The 24,565-nt window shown below is 31.0% G+C and overlaps 1 protein-coding gene across 1 annotated transcript in view; it reads right to left on the reverse strand.

Moving 5' to 3' along the window:
- Positions 1-647: 647 nt before the first annotated feature.
- The window catches only part of LOC139491031 (deoxyribose-phosphate aldolase-like), a 33,933-nt gene continuing 10,015 nt past the window's right edge, over positions 648-24,565 (reverse strand). The window contains exons 2-8 of the mRNA XM_071278289.1: positions 9,923-10,020; positions 9,173-9,320; positions 8,325-8,423; positions 3,328-3,462; positions 2,718-2,846; positions 2,085-2,197; positions 648-1,315 (exon numbers count right to left, since the gene is read on the reverse strand). Coding sequence (XP_071134390.1) covers positions 1,109-1,315; positions 2,085-2,197; positions 2,718-2,846; positions 3,328-3,462; positions 8,325-8,423; positions 9,173-9,320; positions 9,923-10,020 — 929 coding nt within the window. The 3' untranslated portion in view covers positions 648-1,108. The remainder of the gene's footprint in view (positions 1,316-2,084; positions 2,198-2,717; positions 2,847-3,327; positions 3,463-8,324; positions 8,424-9,172; positions 9,321-9,922; positions 10,021-24,565) is intronic.

A 24,565-nucleotide genomic window follows, 5' to 3' on the forward strand; every position in this document is an offset into this window, starting at 1 on the left:
ATTATTATAGCGTGTCTGAGTATTGTAAAAACAAAAACCTCTCAAAACAAGTATATAGTTAACAATATTACATTGTATATTGGTATAACATACTACCACTCAGCTATTTACAAATATACACTATACATGTTCATTTTATTCTTTCATCATAATAAAATATATGTCAATGACAACAGATCTCAGAACAGTAATACTTTTCACAACAAATTAAAGCTGCCTCTGATTAAGAGATTTGACAGACCTAAATACAGAAACATGTGTTTTGTGATGGAAAGCATATCATCATTTTTTTAAAAGTTTTTTTACATTTATTATAAAGTATATGAAATGAAAAATTACAAAGGTAACAAAAGTTGATAAAAATGCCTTCTTTTCTAGATATGTATATTAAAGCCAAAAAAGAGTTAACTATTAAAGGTCATGGCAAAATGTTGGATAGAAAACATCTACTCTTTACATAAAAGCTAGACTCCACATATTTTTGATTCCTAATGCATAGTTACTGAACTACAGACCTGAAATACTGATGAAAAAGTATTATATTTTTCTAATAATCAGTTCTATAAAAATCTATCCGTATTTCATTTTAGCCTTTTTATCATTAAACAAAGATAAATCTTACTCAACCAGTATTTGCTTGAATTTAAAAAAGGTAATAAACAATACTGACACTAATGTTTAAGACACAAAACAGCAGAAACATGAATTGTCAAATAACCCTCTTCTTGTCTATAAATCAAAACGTTGCATTTTGAACCTTAATTCAGAAATCATCACTCTTATAAGGTAAATTTTCTTTTGTGACAAAGAAAATAATTATATACAGGTCTGATTGTACATGGTCATATTAATTTACTTCAGATTCTAGGGATTATTTAAGTGAACAAAGTTTGGCGATTATTTTCTGTAAATTCAGAAATTATTGAAATGTTTTATTATTGCGGATAATCGCAATAATTTAAACTCGCATTCTGAAATTTTTTATATGAATTAAACAGGAACTTTCTAAATATCACAAAAATTTAAATCACATTAAAAATGACAAAATTGCAATAATAAATGCACAAAATAATTTCTGAATTTACAGTATTAAGAGGTAGTTCAAGTATTATGACATGGGTATCTCATGAGTGGCTGCATAACGACCATAGACTTGATGAAACAGTTGTCTTTCTATGTCAATAAGTAGAGAGCTAGCACCGAGTCTAAACAGGTGCCCATTCAACCATTCATCACCAAGCTCCTCCTTCATCAAGATCAACCATGTGCACGAATCTTTAGCGCTCCTTATTCCACCAGCTGGCTTAAATCCAACCTGTCAATATATCCAACAGTTTGACACTTAACTGAAGATACTTATATTTAAGCATTTCTCAACACAATTATATGAGTTGCAAGACGTCTGTATTTGCCTACCTAGCTTCTTGGATTATTCTGATTGAATTACAGAAAAAGGCTCATAGCTATAGGAATGTTTATTAGGTATTATAATTCTTAAATTAAATAGATAAAACCATTCAGATATTTTACTATCACCCTTAACCTCCAACGTAAATATTCCATTTTTAGTTGGTTTATTTCATGATTGATGGCAGTTGCAGTTAATAAAATTTGAAATGATTGCCATTAGTAAAAGTGGGATTCATTTTGCTAGATAGGTTGGCACACTGAATATAGGTTTGAAATGACAGTTTGTAAGACAATACTGTGTTTGACGCCAATTGACCAGGTGTTGTGCCACTTCCAGCATGCTTGGATAAATCATAGTTGCCAGTTTTTATTGATGAAGAAAACTGGAGTATGCAGAGAGAACCACCAAACTTTGGCAGTAAAACTGGCAATCATATACAATTGAATTGGGAATTAATCAGAATAGGGTCAACAAAGCTTCTTATAATGTTAAAAAATCATTTTTGCTAACAATGATTAAAGAAGATTTTTACTACTATGTCCATATATGGTCATTCATTTTTGAATATATGGGTTGGATAGTCATTATTGTTGCCCATCAGAAATATAAATTTGCTTGGGTAAACAGCCTTCATATCTCCCTCGGACGAGGGAAATAAGTGTATAAAGTTTACCTTATATCCAGTCTTCTGATAATATTCTCTGATAGCCCTGACCATTACTAATGCCACAGGGAAGATAGCATTCACACCTTCTTTACCAGTAGATGTCTTGATAAAATCAGCACCTATTGATATAAAATGCTAATTAAATAAATATATCAATTTTAATTTTCGTATATTTTCAATGCGTAATACAACAATTTGTTTTTGAGGTCAAATAAATGATGCATTTAGGAGAAAGGCCTAAATAGATCAAGAAAACCATTCACAGCCATCATCACCTTGATTAAATAGTATGTCCATCATTTATCATTTTATACCTGTAAAGGTATCAAATAGATTGCAAGACAGATACTTTAATCTTTATATTTATATCTTTTTATATAACTTTTACCTTTAAAGTCCTGTAAAATGAATGACTGGTGAAAAATAATGTTAATCCAATTCTTGAACCAATGCATGTATATATCATAAACTTAATCTTCTGTGCAAGATTTTATCTTTGTTTGCATCCATTTAGAAATATTGTCAAAACAGTATTTCACTTGGTTTGTTTTGATGTGAAAATAATAGAATCCACAGTATATCCATAAAATCTACTCAATTGTTATCCTGTGAATAATAATGACTCTCAGTAATACTAACCTGCCATCATACAAACCAGACTGGCTTTATAAACATTGACCATGTTACCCAGTTCCCCTGTTGCTAAGATTGTCTTTAAGTGAGCTTCTCCACAGGCTTCTCTCATTGCTTTTACTTCTTCATACACTCCTACAAATAATTTAATAAACAAATAATAACTGTTTAATAATACAAGAATTTTAATGTTGCTCAAAGAAAATAATTTCTGGTACTTGCTGACAGTGAGAAATATAGATGTCATCTGATGAAAATTACCAATAAATGATTTTGACTAACTTTATTTTATTATCTAAAACAATAATTTCATACTTTTAAATAGTTTACATACTTAAATTAGTCTTGTTTTTTTTTATGACATTTATAATCATTTTGTACAATGCACATAATTTAATCAATTTGTGATTCATAACAAAATTTAATTTGATTTACTAGCATGACTAGTATCTACTACCATGCAAGTAGCCACTTGTAGAACCCTTTTCTCTGAAGGGATCATTTGGTACGTCAGCTTATCAACTAAATTTGTTTCTTTTTCTAACATTTCAAAATAAGGATTCCGCTTATGATATAATGCTAAAAATTGCTAAGATTAGATGTTACTTTCCCTTACCTCTCCAATTTCCAGTCAAAGCATATTCCCTGTTTATAACAATATCTATTTCTCTAGCACCATCAGCAACTGCCATTCGGATCTCCTCTAGTCTTGTCTTTAATGGTGTCTGTCCTGTAGGGAATCCTGTCGCGACTGAAAAAGCAATGAGCTTTTAAAAAAAAATATACCATTTCAAACAGGTGTAACAAAATCAAATTTTACAATTGATTGCATTACTGACCTTTCCCCCTGGTAAAAAATATATAACACCTTCTTTACAAACTTTATCAATATGGCACATTAACCCAAGTGATAACTAGCAATTTGTTTCAAATACTCTGAAGAGACATATAATTGCCACTTTTTAGCTCACCTGGCCCAAAGGGCCAAGTGAGCTTTTCCCATCACTTTGCGTCCGGCGTCCGGCGTCGTCGGCGTCCGTCGTCTGTCGTCCGTCGTCGTCGTTAACTTTTACAAAAATCTTCTCCTCTGAAACTACTGAGCCAAATTTAACCAAACTTGACCAAAATCATCATTGGGGTATCTAGTTTAAAAAATGTGTGGCGTGACCCGGCCAACCAACCAAGATGGCCGCCACGGCTAAAAATAGAACATAGGGGTAAAATGTAGATTTTGGCTCATATCTCTGAAACCAAAGCATTTAGAGCAAATCTGACAGGGTAATATTGTTCATCAGGTCAAGATCTATCTGCCCTGAAATTTTCAGATGAATCAGACAACCCGTTGTTGGGTTGCTGCCCCTGAATTGATAATTTTAAGGAAATTTTGCTGTTTTTGGTTATTATCTTGAATATTATTATAGATAGAGATAAACTGTTAACAGCAATAATGTTCAGCAAAGTAAGATTTACAAATAAGTCAACAGGACTGAAATGGTCAGTTGACCCCTTTAGGAGTTATTGCCCTTTTTAGTCCATTTTTAACCATTTTTCGTAAATTTTATTTATCTTTAACAAAAATCTTCTCCTCTGAAACAACTGGGACAAATTAATCCAAACTTGGCCACAAGCATCATTGGGTTATCTAGTTTAAAAAATGTGTGGCGTGACCCGGCCAACCAACCAAGATGGCCGCCATGGCTAAAAATAGAACATAGGGGTAAAATGCAGTTTTTGGCTTATAACTCAAAAAGCAAAGCATTAAGAGCAAATCTGACAGGGTAATATTGTTCATCAGGTCAAGATTTATCTGCCCTGAAATTTTCAGATGAATCGGACAACCCGTTGTTGGGTTGCTGCCCCTGAATTGATAATTTTAAGGAAATTTTGCTGTTTTTGGTTATTATCTTGAATATTATTATAGATAGAGATAAACTGTTAACAGCAATAATGTTCAGCAAAGTAAGATTTACAAATAAGTCAACAGGACCGAAATGGTCAGTTGACCCCTTTAGGAGTTATTGCCCTTTTTAGTCCATTTTTAACCATTTTTCGTAAATCTTAGTTATCTTTTACAAAAATCTTCTCCTCTGAAACTACTGGGACAAATTAATCCAAACTTGGCCACAAGCATCATTGGGTTATAATCTAGTTTAAACAAGAGGCTCTCAAGAGCCTGAATCGCTCACCTTAATTCTTTTGGTTAAATCTCTCATCAATGATTATTTTGGCTTTTCAATTTATTTAAATGTTTTTTGGATCGTCCTATTTTCTTCAAAAGCCAAAAAAAATAATCATTTTCTCCTATGTTCTATTTTAGCCATAGGAGCTATGTTTCTTGACATACAAGGAAATAAAATATAAAATTTATACTAGATACTCTGAAACTCATTTAGCCTAAGTTTGGCTGAAATTGATACAGCAGTTTCAAAGGAGAAGATTTTTTTTAAAGTAAGTCAACATGATGAACAAATTGTGAAAAAGTCTTTAAAGGACAATAACTCCTTAAGGGGTCAATTGACAATTTTGGTCAAATTGACTTAATTGAAGATCTTACTTTGCTGAACATTATTGCTGTTTACAGTTTATTTCTATCTATAATTATATTCAAGATAATAAACAAAAACAGCAAAATTTCCTTAAAATTATCAATTCAGGGGCAGCAACCCAACAACAGGTTGTCTGATTCATCTGAAAATTTCAGGGCAGATAGAAATTGACCTGATAAACAATATTACCCAACGTCAGATTTGCTCTAAATGCTTTGGTTTTTGAGTTATAAGCCAAAAACTGCATTTGACCCCTATGTTCTATTTTTAGCAATGGCAACCATGTTTGTTGATAGATCATAACTTCGGATACAATTTACAAACTAGATACCCTAAGGAACATTCAGTTAAAGTTTGGATGAATTTGGCCCAGTAGTTTCAGAGGAGAAGATTTTTGTAAAAGATTACTAAGATTTACGAAAAATGGTTAAAAATTGACTATAAAGGGCAATAACTCCTAAAGGGGTCAACTGACCATTTCCGTCATGTTGACTTATTTGTAAATCTTACTTTGCTGAACATTATTCCTGTTTACAGTTTATCTCTATCTATAATAATATTCAAGATAATAAGCAAAAACAGCAAAATTTCCTTAAAATTACCAATTCAGGGGCAGCAACCCAACAACAGGTTGTCTGATTCATCTGAAAATTTCAGGGCAGATAGATCTTGACCTGATAAACAATATTACCCCATGTCAGATTTGCTCTAAATGCTTTGGTTTTTGAGTTATAAGCCAAAAACTGCATTTGACCCCTATGTTCTATTTTTAGCAATGGCGACCATGTTTGTTGATAGATCATAACTTCGGATACAATTTACAAACTAGATACCCTAAGGAACATTCAATTAACGTTTGGAAGTATTTGGCCCAGTAGTTTCAGAGGAGAAGATTTTTGTAAAAGATTACTAAGATTTACGAAAAATGGTTAAAAATTGACTATAAAGGGTAATAACTCCTAAAGGGGTCAACTGACCATTTCCGTCATGTTGACTTATTTGTAAATCTTACTTTGCTGAGCATTATTCCTGTTTACAGTTTATCTCTATCTATAATGATATTCAAGATAATAACCAAAAACAGCAAAATTTCCTTAAAATTACCAATTCAGGGGCAGCAACCCAACAACGGGTTGTCTGATTCATCTGAAAATTTCAGGGCAGATAGATCTTGACCTGATAAACAATATTAACCCATGTCAGATTTGCTCTAAATGCTTTGGTTTTTGAGTTATAAGCCAAAAACTGCATTTGACCCCTATGTTCTATTTTTAGCAATGGCGACCATGTTTGTTGATAGATCAAAACTTCGGATACAATTTATAAATTAGATACCCTAAGGAACATTCAGTTAAAGTTTGAAAGTATTTGGCCCAGTAGTTTCAGAGGAGAAGATTCTTGAAATAGTTTACGACGACAGACGACAGACGATGACGGACGATAACGGACGCCAAGTGATGGCATAAGCTCACTTGTCCCTTCGGGACAGGTGAGCTAAAAATGTGTGGCTTGACCCGGCCAACCAACCAAGATGGCCGCCATTGCTAAAAATAGAACATAGGGGTAAAATGCAGTTTTTGGCTTATAACTCAAAAACCAAAGCATTTAGAGCAAATCTGACAGGGTAAAATTGTTCATCAGGTCAAGATCTATCTTCCCTGAAATTTTCAGATGAATCGGACATTCCGTTGTTGGGTTACTGCCCCTGAAATGGTAATTTTAAGGAAATTTTGCTGTTTTGGGTTATTATCGTGAATATTATTATAGATAGAGATAAACTGTAAACAGCAATAATGTTCAGCAAAGTAAGATCTACAAATAAGTCACAAGGACTAAAATGGTCAGTTGACCACTTTAGGAGTTATTGCCCTTTATAGTCAATTTTTAACCATTTTTCGTAAATCTTAGTAATCTTTTAGAAAAATCTTCTCCTCTGAAACTACTGGGCCAAATTTAACCAAACTTAGCCATAAGTGGGGTATCTAGTTAAAAAAATGTGTGGGTAACTCGGCCAACAAACCAAGATGGCCGCCATGGCTAAAAATAGAACATGGGGGTAAAATGCAGTTTTTTGGCTTATAACTCAAAAACCAAAGCATTAAGAGCAAATCTGACAGGAAGTAAAATTGTTGATCAGGTCACGATCTATCTGGCCTGGAATTTTCAGATGAATCGGATAATCGGTTGTTAGGTTGCTGCCCCTGCATTGGTAATTTTGAGGAAATTTTGCTGTTTTTTTTGTTATCTTGAATATTATTATAGATAGAGATAAACTGTAAACAGCAATAATGTACAGCAAAGTAAGAACTAAAAATAAGTCACTATGACCAAAATAGTCAATTGACCCCCTAAGGAGTTATTGCCCTTCATAGTCAATTTTTAACAATTTTTCTTAAAATTTGAAGATTTTCAATAACATTTTCCACAGAAAGTACTGTTATAGAAAGAGATAATTGTAAGCAGCAAGAATGTTTAGTAAAGTAAGATCTACAAACACATCACCATCACCAAAACACAATTTTGTCATGAATCCATCTGTGTCCATTGTTTAATATTCACATAGACCAAGGTGAGCGACACGGGCTCTTTAGAGCCTCTAGTTTATTAATATGATTCAAATTTCAAGTGACAGAAATACTAAAAATCTTTGGCATCACAACAGCTAGTACAGAAAGTATTTTTCAAGTGATTTGGTGTTCAAGTTTTCAGTTGATTAAAATGTTGTTCAATAATGTTCACATCCCAATACTCAGTACCACAGCTCTAAATTGAAATAGTCTGTTGTAGACACAAGATGGCACAAGCTTCAGTTGACAGTAATATAAAAGTAAGGAATGGAAAAATATTTTTTTTATATATAAAACTTTTGGTGGATTCCATAAAAGGGGAGCTAATCATCCCTGGTTATTTATATCTACTTGTCTGGACGAATATTTGCTGGCCATTTAGGATCAAAGCAAACATATGAAAGGCCTAAAAAAACCTAAAGGGTAAATTCAATTGAGTTTACAAAACTCAAAAAACAAACATCTATTGCATTCCCAAGATTTATTTTCAAAAAGCTTACCAGAAGCAACAGGTATATGAGAAGCATTGGCTGCCTTCAATGCTTTAACAGCATCTGCTACTCTGCTAGGGTAAACACAAACTGCTCCTACAGTAATACCTATAAAAGATATCATGAGTGAATACTAGTTTCTGGAGTAACCACAGGGTAAATCTCTGCAAAATGGAAACACAAACAAAGAGAATTTTACAAGATCAAATAACAATTTAATTTTGTAATCATGAAGAAAACACATTAAGGATGTTTGCTTGTCATGTTTTGGAATTTTTGTCAGATTTTCAAAATCCTCTGGTTTCATCCATATGAATGCCTCAATAAAAATTACCCATGGACCCCCATTTTTTTTTATATCAATCTTTTACATGTATAATTATAAGCAATTTGTAAAAGTCTTATAAAATCTTATTTATTTTTTGATAGTTTTTGAGAACTTTAACTTGTCAATAATAAAGCTATAAAAAATCAAGAGAGAATGTTTTCCCACCAAAAATTCCAATGGCTTATATCTCAAAAACAAGCACATTGACCCCTTTATTTATATTGCTTTTTTGATTCCTCAATTAATACCCTATCAATATATACTAGTGTTATGGAAAGTTATTTATTTTGAAACTGAGCAGCAAACTTCCTTAACTAAAAGATGTGATGAATAGAAGTCACTGATTTGTTTGACTGTCGGTTTAACTTTATATTGTTCTTCCGAAAGGATGTTTTACTTTATAGTTCCCCCACAATGTATTAGTTCAAATTCACAAAATGATTGATAAAAGTGGGACAAATTACAAAATCAAAGTGTGATTTGGAAAGTGAGCACCCCTTTGTTACCCTTCTACATTTTGTAAACAAACCTGCATCTTCCATCTGTAGTCCTTTGATCAAGTCATCTCGCACAGGATTTGCGGCTTTAAAACAAAGTCTGGATACATTACTCGCTGTGTCATCACCTGACAAAGTTGTTAAATCTATACATGTCACTGCTCTCAGTAACCAGGCTGACTAAAACAAAAATATAAAATGGTAGATGCTAAATAGACAAAATTTTGAAATGCATAATCTTACATGTAGCTCAACCATTTAAACAGATATCATCATATGACATTCTATATTGATCTATTTTAAACACAAAATATTTTGAATCAAACCAAATTGGAAGTGCACAATGGCATAGTGTAGGAAATAATCTGTAAATCATTTCATCAAAATCTAGTCTTTGTTTTAAAGGAGTGGTTGAAACCAATGCAGTGTCACTTTCTAAACTTTTTATTGATAAAAAATTCTTTTATATGGATAAAGTAATTGTCATTTTAATTTGTGAAGAGAGATAAATTAAAGTTTCTGATTGTACATGTATGTGGGAGATTTGACATCCATGTTATATTAGTAGTCTTCCAATAAAGTTTTAAAAAATAAAACAAATAAAAAATATTTTTTGGGGAAATCTCATCAATAATAAATCTGTGCACACACTCATTTTTAGGCATAAAAAAGTGAGCAAGTTTGGGTGTTTAATTTTGATTAGATTGTATATTGGGAGCCTTCAATTCCCAACTGAAGATAAGACAGATGATTATGATTGTTTATCTTGATATTGTTTATACCTGCCACTGTTTTTTCACACATCTTCTTGTGCCAAGTGTTTCTGCTCTTCTCTTTACAGCTGGCAAATTTACATAAACATGCTCCAACCAACTAGCATCTATAAGTATATAATTTAATTTTGGATGTAACACGTCTTCTGATTGGCTGACGTTATTTTGTTATGAGCCCATAGACATAATTTACTCATGTGACCGTGACGTCATCAACGTTTTTTCATGGTTTTCTACGGTTTAAAATGGAATTTAGAATTAAATTATAAGAAATGACTGTAATATTTTTTATATCTATTCGAAATAACATAAAAAATGTGGTGCACACTGTTAAATAACCCGCTACACGCGTTATTCAGTGTGCACCTAATTTTTTATGTTATTTCTTCATAGACAGAAAAAATATTACATTCATTCCTTAATAAATAAATTTAAGGCGGTTCGCGGGTCTAAATCATTTATATAGGATTTCTCTATATTTTTCTATAAATGAACTTTATCTTATAGTTAATAGAAAAATAAAATAAAAAAATGGGGTCACCGTTCATTTGCGCTCACAATTTGCCTTCGAAAAGTGTTTTTTTTCTGTTGAACTAATAGGAGAAATAAAGGTAATTATCGAAATAAAAAAAAGAAATTTATTACAGAAATCGCTCAAATTTTACAATGATTTAGTTTAAGTACAGCATATCGAAATTATATTAAAAAATATAGGTCACCGATGAGTTAAAAGAGATATTTCAATTTTAAAGCCAAAAAATGGCATTTTTCGGGAGGGTCTAAAACGCGGAAATAGAAAACACGGAAGAGAAAAATGAGTGTATTATAACTGATATCTTTGGAACCACTAAAGCTAAATTAATAAATAAAACTGATTTTGAAAGCTAATATAATAGTCTATAAGATAAAATAAAAAAAATATATATTTGAATATGTTTTTTTATTGAAAAGTTGACCGGAAGACTTTCTTAGTGTGACTCTGGCAACACATTTTTGAACATTAAAACTTAAATTCACAAAAAAGCATATAACCCGGTCAAAGTCTGTAAATTGACTCTTAAAGATATTTAAATTACTAATAATATGATATAAAGAAAAAAATAAATATATTACTATAAAAGGGCAAAAAGTTGACCGGAAGACCCCTTGTACACAAATATTGAAGTGAAATTTTCAACTTTTAATTAAAATTCACAAAAATATAAAAAGCCCGGTCAAAGTCTGGCAATTGACTCTTAAAGACATTTAAATGACTGATAATATGATATAAAGACAAAAATAAATATATTAATATAAAAGGGCAAAAAGTTGACCGGAAGGCCCCCTTGTACACAAATATTGAAGCGTAACTTTCAACTTTTAATGAGAATTCACAAAAATATAAAAAGCCCGGGCAAAGTCTGTCAATTGACTCTTAAAGACATTTAAATGACAAATAATATTATATAAAGACAAAAATAAATATTTTACTATAAAAGGGCAAAAAGTTGACCGGAAGGCCCCCTTGTACACAAATATTGAAGCGAAATTTTCAACTTTTAATTAGAATTCACAAAAATATAAAAAGACCGGGCAAAGTCTGTCAATTGACTCTTAAAGACATTTAAATGACAAATAATATGATATATAAAGACAAAAATAAATATATTACTATAAAATATGTCATATTTGATGAAACGCCACTTGTTCCTTTGGCATTTTTGATCCATGAACGTAAACACGCTAAATGGCATGAAGTTTTGTTTAAATTTTTGAAAGATAAAATTCCTAGAATAGATAAAAAAAAAAAAAAATCCTTTTGTCATTGACCAAGAACCAGGTTTAAAAAGAGCTATTCGAGATACTTTTCCAAATTGTCCGATTATGTTTTGTTGGAATCATAATAAAAGAAGATTTTAAATTTTGGTTAAAAGGCAAAGTTGATAGTGATAATATTAAAATTTATATAGATCATTTGAATCAGATGTTGCATTCTGATAATGAAGAAGAATTTTTGGAAACAAAATTAAAATAAACATCAAAATGGACTTCCGTAGTTTTAGAACATTTCAATAAACATATATCTCCGGCAATTCAAAATCACTCTGGTAAATGGTTAATTGAAAAATATCCCGGCATGTTTGATCCTTATTCTGGAATAACAAACAATCTTTCCGAGAGTATGAATGCCGTTTTAAAAAGAGAAAATGATTGGAAAGAGCTACCAGTAGATTTACTGGCTTTGGGTTTTTATTACATACAAAATTTTGTGAATTATGAAATTTTACGTGGATAATTATCATTTGAAAAAAGAGTTTAGTAGAGCATTTATTTCACCATCAGATGTTATTTTTCCAAAAAAAATGTAAGTCCTGATGAAGTAATTGAATATTTAAAAAACGACAAGCCACTTTTTCAGTCTAATTCTTTCCAGGAAGGAAAGGAAAATACTGTGTAACTCTTTTTCCAAAAGAAACATGTCAATGTGAATCATCATCTACTTGTTTTCATATTTTGGCTGCAAAAATGAGTATAGGGTTACAGTCAACACAAACAAATAACGTCGTTAGTTTAAGGGCCCTTTCAAAAAAATAGCAAGAAAAAAATTGACAAAAAATCAGGAAGAAAACAACCAAGAGCAAATGATTATGGAATTCGAACCTGCGCCAGATTCACAATTTTCTATAAATACTCCTTTAAAGCAAAAATTGATGACAACACCTTCAACGAATGGTCCAAAAACAACAAAACAGCATAGATTGTGGACTTTTTGCAATTGCAAATGCTCTTGAATTTCGTCAAACTGGGTTTAAAGGAGGTACTCATATCACAAACGAGCAAAAATATATGAGTGAACATTTAATTCTTTGTCTTGAAAATGGTAAATTCACACATTTTCCAAAAAATTATTTCGGTAAAACTCCTAAAAATCTGAAAACTAAAACCCACATTATCTCAATAAACTGTGACTGTGGAAAACCTGATACAATAGAGGATATGGTAGGTTGTGAAGGAAAAACCGGGCGTAAAATGTGTGATGTCTGGACACATCGGTCTTGTGCTAAAAAAATATATGAGAGGAAACAGCTGGTTCTGCGAAGTACATAGCTTAGATAGCTAGTTTAACTGAAATTTTATAGCAATTTAAAGCCCCGATTTACAGTTTTGATAAATCTGGAATAAATCTTAAAAATGTTAACAATACCTATTCTTGAAAATAATTTGAATAATAATAAATAGATAAATTAATGCCACTGAGTGTAGTGTATCAATAAATAATTAAGCAAAATAAGGAGAGAAAAAAACCAAAAAAAAACCAATAACTCTGCCAACGCCGTTCCAAGCCCTGGTGAAAAAGGAGGAGGGTTGTTAATATCAAAATGGAACATATGAAATATCAGAAATGATAAGTTTGTTGATACTATTGAAATTAAATTAAATGTAATACAAATAGCAAGTTCAAAGTTGAAAATTTCACTTCAATATTTGTATACAAGGATGAGTTCCGGTCAACTTTTTGCCCTTTTATAGTAAAATATTTATTTTTGTCTTTATGTCATATTATTTGTCATTTAAATGTCTTTAAGAGTCAATTGACAGACTTTGACCAAGCTCTTTATATTTTTGAGAATTTTAATTCAAAGTTGAAAATTTCACTTCAATATTTGTGTACAAGGGGGTCTTCCGGTCAACTTTTTGCCCTTTTATAGTAATATATTTATTTTTTTCTTTATATCATATTATTTATCATTTAAATGTCTTTAAGAGTCAATTTACAGACTTTGACCGGGTTATATGCTTTTTCGTGAATTTAAGTTTTAATGTTCAAAAATGTGTTGCCAGAGTCACACTAAGAAAGTCTTCCGGTCAACTTTTCAATAAAAAAACATATTCAAATATATATTTTTTTTATTTTATCTTATAGACTATTATATTAGCTTTCAAAATCAGTTTTATTTATTAATTTAGCTTTAGTGGTTCCAAAGATATCAGTTATAATACACTCATTTTTCTCTTCCGCGTTTTCTATTTCCGCGTTTTAGACCTTCCCGCATTTTTCCACCAAAAGGGAGATAATTTGGAACTTTTTCAATGATGTTTACATTTTAAAAGTCATCTGGGGCCAACACAAATTAATTGTTTTTAATGTTTTTTGTACCATTTGATAAAGTAACAACTACAAAAGGTAATAAATAAAATTTGTAATGAAAAACAAATGTTTAATTTTTTTCTTAAATTTTTATACCCTCGAGCCTCCTTAAAACAGAAGTTTATTATAAAGCCATCTCTGACGACAGACATGCATAAAAAAGGACACTTTTATATCTTACAATATAATTATATACAGTAAAAGCAACTAGTATTGTTTGTTTGACAAATATTTACTTTATACATGTAATGCCTTGTCATATGTCTTGTCTCTCCAAATTCAGTATAAAATCAAACATGTATAACTAAACTCCAACAAGAAATTAAACAAGGTTCCTAGTAGCTGGCATGGCTGGGCTGCCATCCAAGAGGGTTTACACAAAGACTCTATAATATTTTGTTACTTATGATGAATTAAATGAATTAGTTGTGAAAATGTACTAGAGGACAACTATGATTAGTTACTATGACCTAGCCTACAGGCCTAGGAACATGCAATTAGGTCAACTGTTTACTGGGTCAAAATTATGTAAACAGTAAATGACATTTCATGAGCATCACGCAAATTATCATATAAGGCACAAAATGTGCACCATAATTCAGTTACCTTGTTTTGTAACCCCCATTGACATAATGGTTACATTGGTTACATTGGTTACACTCATACAAACTATCATAAATCATCATATTCAGAAATTCTCAAATCCTGGTACATTTGTAACCTCCATTGACCTAATGGTTACATTGGTTACACTGGTTACACACATGCAAGAATCCCTTTTAGCCATCTTGTTACCATGGCAACCCCATTATTCATGGCTGTGAGGTTACATAAGTTATTTAGGTTACAATGATTTAGGGTTACAATGGTTACATGCATGGAGAATCAGGTTACAATGGTTACATGTATAGGGAATCAGGTTACAATGGTTACATACATGGAGAATTTTGTTACAATGGTTACATGCATGGAGAAATAGGTTACAATGGTTACATGTATGGGAAAATCAGGTTACAATGGTTACATGCATGGAGAATCAGGTTACAATGGTTACATACATGGGGAATCGGGTTACAATGGTTACATACATGGAGAATTTGGTTACAATGGTTACATGCATGGAGAAATAGGTTACAATGGTTACATGCATGAAGAAATAGGTTACAATGGTTACATGTATGGGAAAATCAGGTTACAATGGTTACATGCATGGAGAATCAGGTTACAATGGTTACATACATGGGGAATCGGGTTACAATGGTTACATGCATGGAGAAATAGGTTACAATGGTTACATGCATGGAGAAATAGGTTACAATGGTTACATGTATGGGAAAATCAGGTTACAATGGTTACATACATGGGGAATCGGGTTACAATGGTTACATACATGGAGAATTTGGTTACAATGGTTACATGCATGGAGAAATAGGTTACAATGGTGACATGTATGGGAAAATCAGGTTGCAATGGTTACATGCATGGAGAATCAGGTTACAATGGTTACATACATGGGAAAGTCGGGTTACAATGGTTACATGCATGGAGAATCAGGTTACAATGGTTACATACATGCCTGGGGAATCAGGTTACAATTGTTACATTCATTGGGAAGTCAGGTTACAATGTCGGTGGGTATAAAACTATGTCCACCATGATGGCCCTATGTGTCCATCATTATACTCCCTGTTGCTAATTAATACACAAGGTATTAATCAAAAACTAGTCAAGGATAAAGGGAAATCATGACTGCATTGAAGTGTTAAAATTACATAACCTACAGGTAAAGTGTCTCAGGTAAAATATGTGTTTGTCAAATTTAATTACTGTGATTATGACAAGAAAATTAAAAAAATAAAATGAAATAATACAACTAGATGAACCAGAGCCATATAAAACACATATAGCCTTATAACATTTTTTTTTAAATGTCTTGTGACTTTGTTTTGATGTTAAATTTTTTTTTTAACTGCTATCAATTTATGTTATTTTTTAAAAGTACTTTTTGACAACTGAAGATTAAATGAATGTCATCTTCATATATAATGCAAACTTTCACAATACCTGTCTTTTTCTATTGAAAAGGTGTTTCTAAAATCAATTTTCTAAATTCAAAATTGTTTATACTAAGAGAGACGGATCTGCATTTAACATTGTTTAACAAATGTTTTAAGATAATATCTTTAGGACTTATTTTAAATATAATTTAGGCAATTCATTATTTCTCTATTGAATAAATATATTCAACATATATTTATTACAGCAAAATTTGATAATATTTTGTATTGTCATATATCTGAGACTACTAGACAAGTATCTTTAAATAGTCTAAATCATTCAAGTCCCTCCAGTTATTACAATGTATTAACTTTATCTAAAATGTCTGGTTTTAAGTGAAATATTCTTGTCAAATGTATACAAGATTATATGTATGTAGGACAGAGAGTCACAGCTCAAAATTTCACGGACAAAAAAAATCACAGGACAAAAAGTCACAATTCAGTTTTGAGATTATTTTTTCTTTGAATAAGAAAACACTTCAAAAAAAATTTTGTATTTGCCTTGAAGTTTAATATATGAAGCAACTTTGTAATTAAAATGTATTTAATAAATGTCATTAATAATTATCAAATAATTGTTTATATGAAAAAAATGCCAAAGTGACTTGGTACTTAAATTGGTTCATTTTGCCAATAAATATATCCTTTGCATGTTTAAAATTTAATACATTTTCATTATCAATGTGTATATATATGTATCATGCCAGTCCAGCAGTTTCAACAATATAATACACAGAGAAAAAAAAATGATTTTATTAATAGACCATAAAAATGTCACAATCTATAGACATGGTAGAAGTGTATTTATTTTTTCTGAAGACAAATTTTGGTTATTAACTGACAGATATTAGCCAAACTGACGATAACATACTGGATTTTCAATTGTTTTGAAAAGCAACAAAATTTTTCATTAACTAGTTTCTTTTCATAATGCAATTAAGATTCACTTTATTCTGAGAGCTAAGAAATTTTTTCAATATGATAAAAAAAAATAATGAGCGATAACAAAAATTAATGAGCATTTTATATACAAATTTGATATTCAACCGCAATATCTATTAACTGTTTAAACTGTTTATTCAAAAAGCACTCGGACGCAGATTTTCTGGCACCGATTTCCTGCATAACAGGAGCTACAAAGAATGTAGGACAGAAAGTCACAGTACAAAAAGTAATAGACAAAAAGTCACGGACAATAAGTGACAGGACAAAAAGTCACAATTATTTTTTTCTGGCTATTTTCTTTGAATAAAAAACGCTTATTTCTATAATTTTTTTGACTATTGTATATAAACCAACATTGTAAACAAAATTTATCCAAAAAATATCAAAGATGATTAAATAATTGTTAAAAAAAAACAAAATGTGAAAGTGGCTCGACACTTTAATGGCTTCATTGTGCCAATAAATATATCCTTTGCATGATTTTTATTAAATAAATAATCATTTTTCAAGTATAATGACACATTTCCTAAACTTTAATATGAATATATGAATTAAAAAGTGAATACATCACTTACATATTCAAACAATTGGCAACAAATTATTTGTGACCTTTTGTCATGTGACCTCTTCGAAGAGTTCTATCTTTGTGACTTTATGTCCTGTGACATTTTGTTCTGTGACTTTCTGTCCGTTTACTGAGACAAATACACATAAATTTACAAATAACATAGATAGCGAAATGAGTAGAATACATAAAATGAAACAGTAAAAATATTTTTTTAACAAAACAAAATATATACTAAAATCTTTTGACCAGATCGCAAAAAGTCTGTGCAATCTGTAAAGTTTAAATAACCATGTGATCAATATATTTAGATATGTGCATTAGGTTGGTTCTAGAACACCCAGACAAAGTCCTAGTAATATTCCTTATTATTCCCCAAACTCAAACTAATTACTTATATACAATCTTTGTTGATAGCTAGAAGTATCTTATTCATCAAATTTGTCTGAAATTTACTGAAATAATTTAACACAATTAAATCTTTAACAAAAATTGAGGAATACTTTATTTATTTAATTCATTTGTTATAATAGTTTAATATTGTTTTAGCTTTTTTATTATTTAGTTTATGCCTCATTTGTTGTTTTTATTTTGACTTGGGACATCGTAACTGTTACAACTATCCTAAGACCCCAAAATTCAAACATATCTTATCTTAGAAGACTAATTTTAAAAGATGTGTCCTAAGACCAATACATGTATACAGGTTGAAAAGATATATATTAAACCACAGCACAGGGAATCTGATGTTTTAGCGCCTAAGAAGTAGCCTTTTAAGCACCAGACATTTAACCCATTTTAGTGAAAATTAAAAATGTCAATGACCATTTTAGAGAAATATTTTAACCCATTCTAATAAATAATGTATGATCAATATAAAAAACTTGAATAGACTCAAGACAGCACTATAAAACATATCTTGTCCATTAAAATACAGCACTAATAGTCTAAAAGATTAATTCAAATGTTAAAAGTCTGTTCTACCCTGATATTTATATATCCTATGAGAAAGTACATAATGGGCTCTGCATGAATATACTCCCTGTACAATACTATTCATAGAATTGCATACGGAACTGTTCTTTCTCTTTATCTTGTCTAGAATGTGGTGCATTATTCCTGTATACTTTGTAATTTTAAATATGTTGTTGTTTGAAATTTAATAATAGTATCAAGGAAAATGAAAATAGCTGGGTGACAACTATAAAATTGCTCATTATAATGGGCATGGAAAGACTCTGGACCATTAATTGGTTGCTTTGAATTACGCTGCCCAAAGCTTAAGTAGGAATATAGAATCTTCAGTTCTTCCCAGTTTCTTCTAAGAGATAATCTGCGAATTCGATACATCTCTTATGGTATTTCCATGATGAACATATAAACATTAAACCAGTATAAATTATTGTTCATGGTTATAGTGAGGCTAGTATTATTCAACCAGGGTCAGCTTTCACTAAAATGGACTATCAAAAAAATACAGAACAGAGTAATCACACGCTAAAATGGGCTCCAATGTAGGCGCTAAAATATTCCCTAGTAGTCTTTTTTTTCTCTCGCTAAAATGTCCTGTGCCCAAGTCTGTATTATGTGGTAATAAGCATTGTGTATAAGTTTCATAACATTTGGTTGAGGCAAACTACTGTTAGAGAACGGAAAAAACTTGGAATTAAATGCTAACAAATTTGAATTTTATGTTACTTAGGGGGATGCCTTATTTGTAACCCCAAGCCATTCAGTGAAGTCAATAACTACCATCATGACCATTAAATTTTCAATTGTTTATTGGATATGGTCAGTGTGTACTTATGTCTCTGATATGGTTGATTGAACATGATAATTTGCAATTTGCACAAAGTCATCAGTCATGTGTAATGTGCTGATTATAAAGTTATTTAATTACAAAGTCATAATATCTGTAAATACCAAACTTTTTATTTATGGTTTTATATGCTTATCTTTTCTTACATCATATAATAGAATGTAATAGAATAGAATAGTATAGAATATTTTTATTTCCGAAATTACAGGGCCCATAAAGGGCATAAAATCAGATACAATTGATTTACATAATTGGTAACAACAACAATAATAGTCAAATGTAAATATATATTAAGTATATATAAGCATTGGGCAGAAGCAGAACCAAAACCACATATATATTGTGAATAATTAAAAGAATGAAATTACATTATATGCATTCATTCTCAAATCGTTCACTAGTACTTGACTTATATTCAATATGTATATCTGATCCCCTTAATTCAAAACGGTCACAAATATAATTTTTCCATAAGAGTTAAATTTTCTGGCAACACTCCTTTTGCGCCAATTACTGTTTTTCAGGGGTATCATTTGCGCCTAATTTTTTTTCTTCAAATGTATCAATTGCGCCAGTTTTCGGAACTCATTTGCGCCAATTTACCTGAACACATATTGATCGTACATATTAAAGATTAATACATATTTAGTATCATTTTTGTCTGAGTGGAAATCTTGCACATATACATGAGACAGACCCACAAAAGTTAGAGCGTCAAATACTTCGAACAGCATGCAAAAGAAAAGGTACAGAAAATATATCCGAAAGACCAGTTAAGATCATATGTTCGGAGCTATTCCATCATGAAGAGGAACATCTACAGAAAAAATTACTTGAAGTCCATAAGACATGCAGTCTATGTACAGAGAGAGAAGATAACTGTACCCTGCCCAACCAAAAAGTTCAGTAGAATTTCAAGAAATTTTAAGTGAGTTAGAGTGATCACAAATAAAGAAGAAGAGTTTGTTTTAGTAAATGATATTGAAAGTGGCATTGTTATTCTCGGTTGTGAAGCTAGCTTGAAGTTTCTTTGTATGCGGGGTAGAAGATGTGTTTGCTGATGGAACATTTAAGTGTTGTCCGAAGTATTTCCAGCAATTGTATACAATACATGGATTCAGGAATGGACATTTAATTTATATTCCACTTTTAGATTGCCTTTTGCCTTCCAAATCAGGAAACTGTAATAGAAAAATGTTTTCTTTGTTTAAGGAATGTTTTTCTTTAAATTGGCGCAATCGTATATTTTATTTTTGGCGCAAATGATACCATGTAATTTTTAAACAGGTGGCGCAAACGTAGCATTAGAGAAAAAAAGTTGTGGCGCAAAAGGACGCATTTTTGGCGCAAACGGATCTCTCCCAATTTTCTTGGGTAAGAGCCATAACAATTTATAAGATTTATTTAAATTTTTTAAATTATAACAATTGTGAGAAATGTATTTAAAAAAATCTTCCCTCTGAATATCAAAAAGAGGGCATTCTAACAAAAAATAAAGCTCATCTTCAACTTCACCAATTGAGCAATTTGAACAAAGACACTCAGATCTTTCTCAAATGTTTTCATATATGCACCCTGTGCTTCTAAAACACTGATTTATGGTAATTAGTTTTAAAACTTTGTTTCTAGTGCAACAAGACAAGTCCTTTGCTGTATTTGTAAGCACCAATTACTACCAAAACATTCTCAAGTCCCATCGATCATGTTTAACCAGCTATGTTAAAAAGTGTCGGATCCAGACATTTTCATAAGTGGGGTCCACTGACTGCCTAAGATGGGCCCACTCCAGTCATGCTTCAGTGATTCCCTATATCATCAACCATTTTTATCCCAGAAAAGTGGGGCCCTGGGCCCCTGGCCCCTGAAAACCCCTCTAAATCTGCCTCTGAAGTCCCAGTTTCTTCTAAAATTTCCAAAATAGAATCCTGTGACTTTCTTTCCTGCATTCTTAAAGGAGATTGCATTCATAATGCTATAAATTAAAATTATTTAATGCGGTCTTCTTAACTTTCAGCTTACAGCTAACAATTCTACCATACAACAAATATACCCTAGTTGACCTATTGCTTATATTTAAAGAAAAACAGACCAAAACACAAAAACTTAACACTGAGCAATGAACTGTGAAAATAAGGTCAAGGTCAAATAAAACCTGCGCTACTGACATATAAATCATAAAATATTTCATACACCAAATCTAGTTAATCTATTGCATATAGCATTAGAAAAAAATTACCAAAACTCAATTAAAAACTTTAACTGACCACTGAGCCATGAAAATGAGGTCAAGGTCAGATGACACCTGTCAGCTAGACATGTACACCATACAATCATTCTATACACCAAATAGTAGACCTAATACATACAGCATAAGTAATACAGACCAAAACACAACAACTTAACTATAACCACTGAACCATGAAAATGAGGTCAAGAACATTGGACATGTGACTGACGGAAACTTCCTAACATGAGGCATCTATATACCAAGTATGAGGCTTCCAGGTCTTCCACCTTCTAAAATATTAAGGTTTTAAGCACTTAGCTAACGCCGCCGCCGGATCACTATCCCTATAAAAATTAACAATTACAGAGAGGCAAAGACATTGATTATCTTATCAACCACTTCTTCAACAATCTGTTTATTCTTGTTGAATTTCACATGTGTCAGGGGCGGATGCAGGAATTTTCGAAAGGGCGGGTGCTAAGGGGTGCTAACCCAGGGCAAAGGGGGGGGGTGCAAAACATATGTCCCGATACAAATGCATTGATCGGCAAAAATAAAGGGGGGGGGGGGTGCGCACCCCCGGAACCCCCCCTGGATCCGCCACTGTGTGTATAACATATTTATAGTTTTGATATAAATTAAACAAATTTAAAATTTCATTATAATGTCTTTAAACCTTTCAATATAAAGGGTATGGATTTATTTTAGGACTAACCTTTTTTTAGGGTTTATTTTAATACAAAGTTTTTTTTTCAATAAATATGTACATGAATACAAGGACACACTCTAATTTTAATTCAATAATTTTGATATTAATTATATTTATTTTTCTAACCTATTTTCATGATTTGATTTACATTTGAACATGTCAATTGCATGTTGAAAAAATTTACAACTTTCCATTTGAAACAAATAATTATATAGATATATATGCCATGCAAATATGAAATGACAGAAACATGTAATTCATATATTATATGTCTCTAGAATAGACATTATGTAAGATGTAAACATTTATAAATTAGGTATTAATCTGAGTTTGAATTATAAGTAATAAACAAGGTTAAGATTGTAAGTTATACACAGAGTTTAAATAATATGTAATAAACCAGAGACATATAAATACATGTCTCTGAATAAACAGAGTTTGGACTGTAGGTTATAAACAGAGTTTAAATTATAAGTAATAAACAAATTGATATATTTTAATGTTACATTGGGGAAGATGTTTATTAATTCATTAATTTTAAGGCAAGTTTAAAAATTGAATAGCATTATATAAAAAAGTTTGACTAAAATAATGAGTAGAAGATGTTGTTTCAGGTTTTTTTACTGTTCAAGATTAACAACCAGCATATTATTAATTTTTTTTGGATGATCATTGTCAACACAAAAAAAACACCGTCATAATCAATTAACATTTATCATGTTAATGAATTCAGATAAAACACTGAAATTCAAAAGAATGTTCCCAGGCTAAATGTGATTCCGTAATTGGTCTTGACATGAACATTAACAAAGTCCTTCTACTAAGGGAGTTTAACAACTTGACTAAGTTGGTCCTGAGACTACTGTGTCATACTTAGTCTCTGAGGTCTGTCACAGAATTTTTTTTATTTTACTCACAGAAGACACCAAGTCAGTTCAGATTGTACGTGCATAAGACATTTTCAAACAGATTTATCATAAAGTATAAAATATGTCAGGACAATAACAGACTTTTAAGTTATGACCTTGAAAAGCACATTTAGAGTATGTTGAGACAAACGGTAAACGGACAGAAAGTCACAAATTTGATAGGACAAAAAGTCACAGGACAAAAAGTCACAAATAATTTGGTGACAATTGTTTGAATATATAAGAGAAATATTTTGAAATATTTACTTTTTAATACATATATTCATATTAAAGTTTAGGAAATGTGTCATTATACTTGAAAAATCAAGATTTATTTAATTTTAATCAGGCAAAAGATACATTTCTTGGCACCATGAAGCCATTTAAGTGCCAAACCACTTTGACATTTTATTTTTTAACAATTATTTGATCATCTTTGATATCTTTTTGATAAATTTTGTTAACAAAGTTGGTTTATATACAATAGTTCAAGAAAAATATAAAAATATTTTTGTAAAAATAAGCGGTTTTTATTCAAAGAAAATAATCAGAAAAAATGAATTGTGACTTTTTGTCCTGTGACTTTCTGTCCTACTAACTCATACCCAGTCTTCCCATTGTGATATGGAATCTTATGGTACAATTTCAGAGAGATCCATACAATAACACACAAGTTATGGTCCAGACACTACAAAATTGCTTTCCCCCCTTATTTCTATACCTTTGGTTCCATAAACCCCGAACTCAATCCCAGCTTTTTCTTTGTGGTATTGAACCTTCTGGTAAAATTTCATAGAGATGCATTCATTAAACTTAAGTTTTTGTCTGGAAACCAAATGTGTCTTTGTACGACGCAGACGATGACAACATCACCCAATATACAGTGATATAGGACGCAAAATATTTTTTTGCGGTCGTATACAAACTTGTTTTAAAAAAAAGTTTGTATTTTAAGAAATATATGATTAAAATTTAATAGATTTACTTTTGACAAGACTTATGAACAATTTTCTTAACAGAGAAATGAACATATGTTACATAAAATTTAATTTACAATTGATAAAATACATCACAAGTGTCAAATGACAGTCATCAAATATGGCTAGGGCCAAATAAAATAAACATCTGCACCATGAGCGCATGATACACCCGTCAAATTTGCAAAGAATAATGTTCAATTACTTCTCAATGGCATACTTGAAATTTCTGAAAATCAAAAGGGAGTTCACATAAATAGATATAAACAATTTACAATTTCATGACAATTCCTTAAATCATTTTTGTCAAGCC

Source organism: Mytilus edulis, chromosome 10 (assembly GCF_963676685.1).
Source record: "Mytilus edulis chromosome 10, xbMytEdul2.2, whole genome shotgun sequence".
NCBI lineage: Eukaryota > Metazoa > Mollusca > Bivalvia > Mytilida > Mytilidae > Mytilus > Mytilus edulis.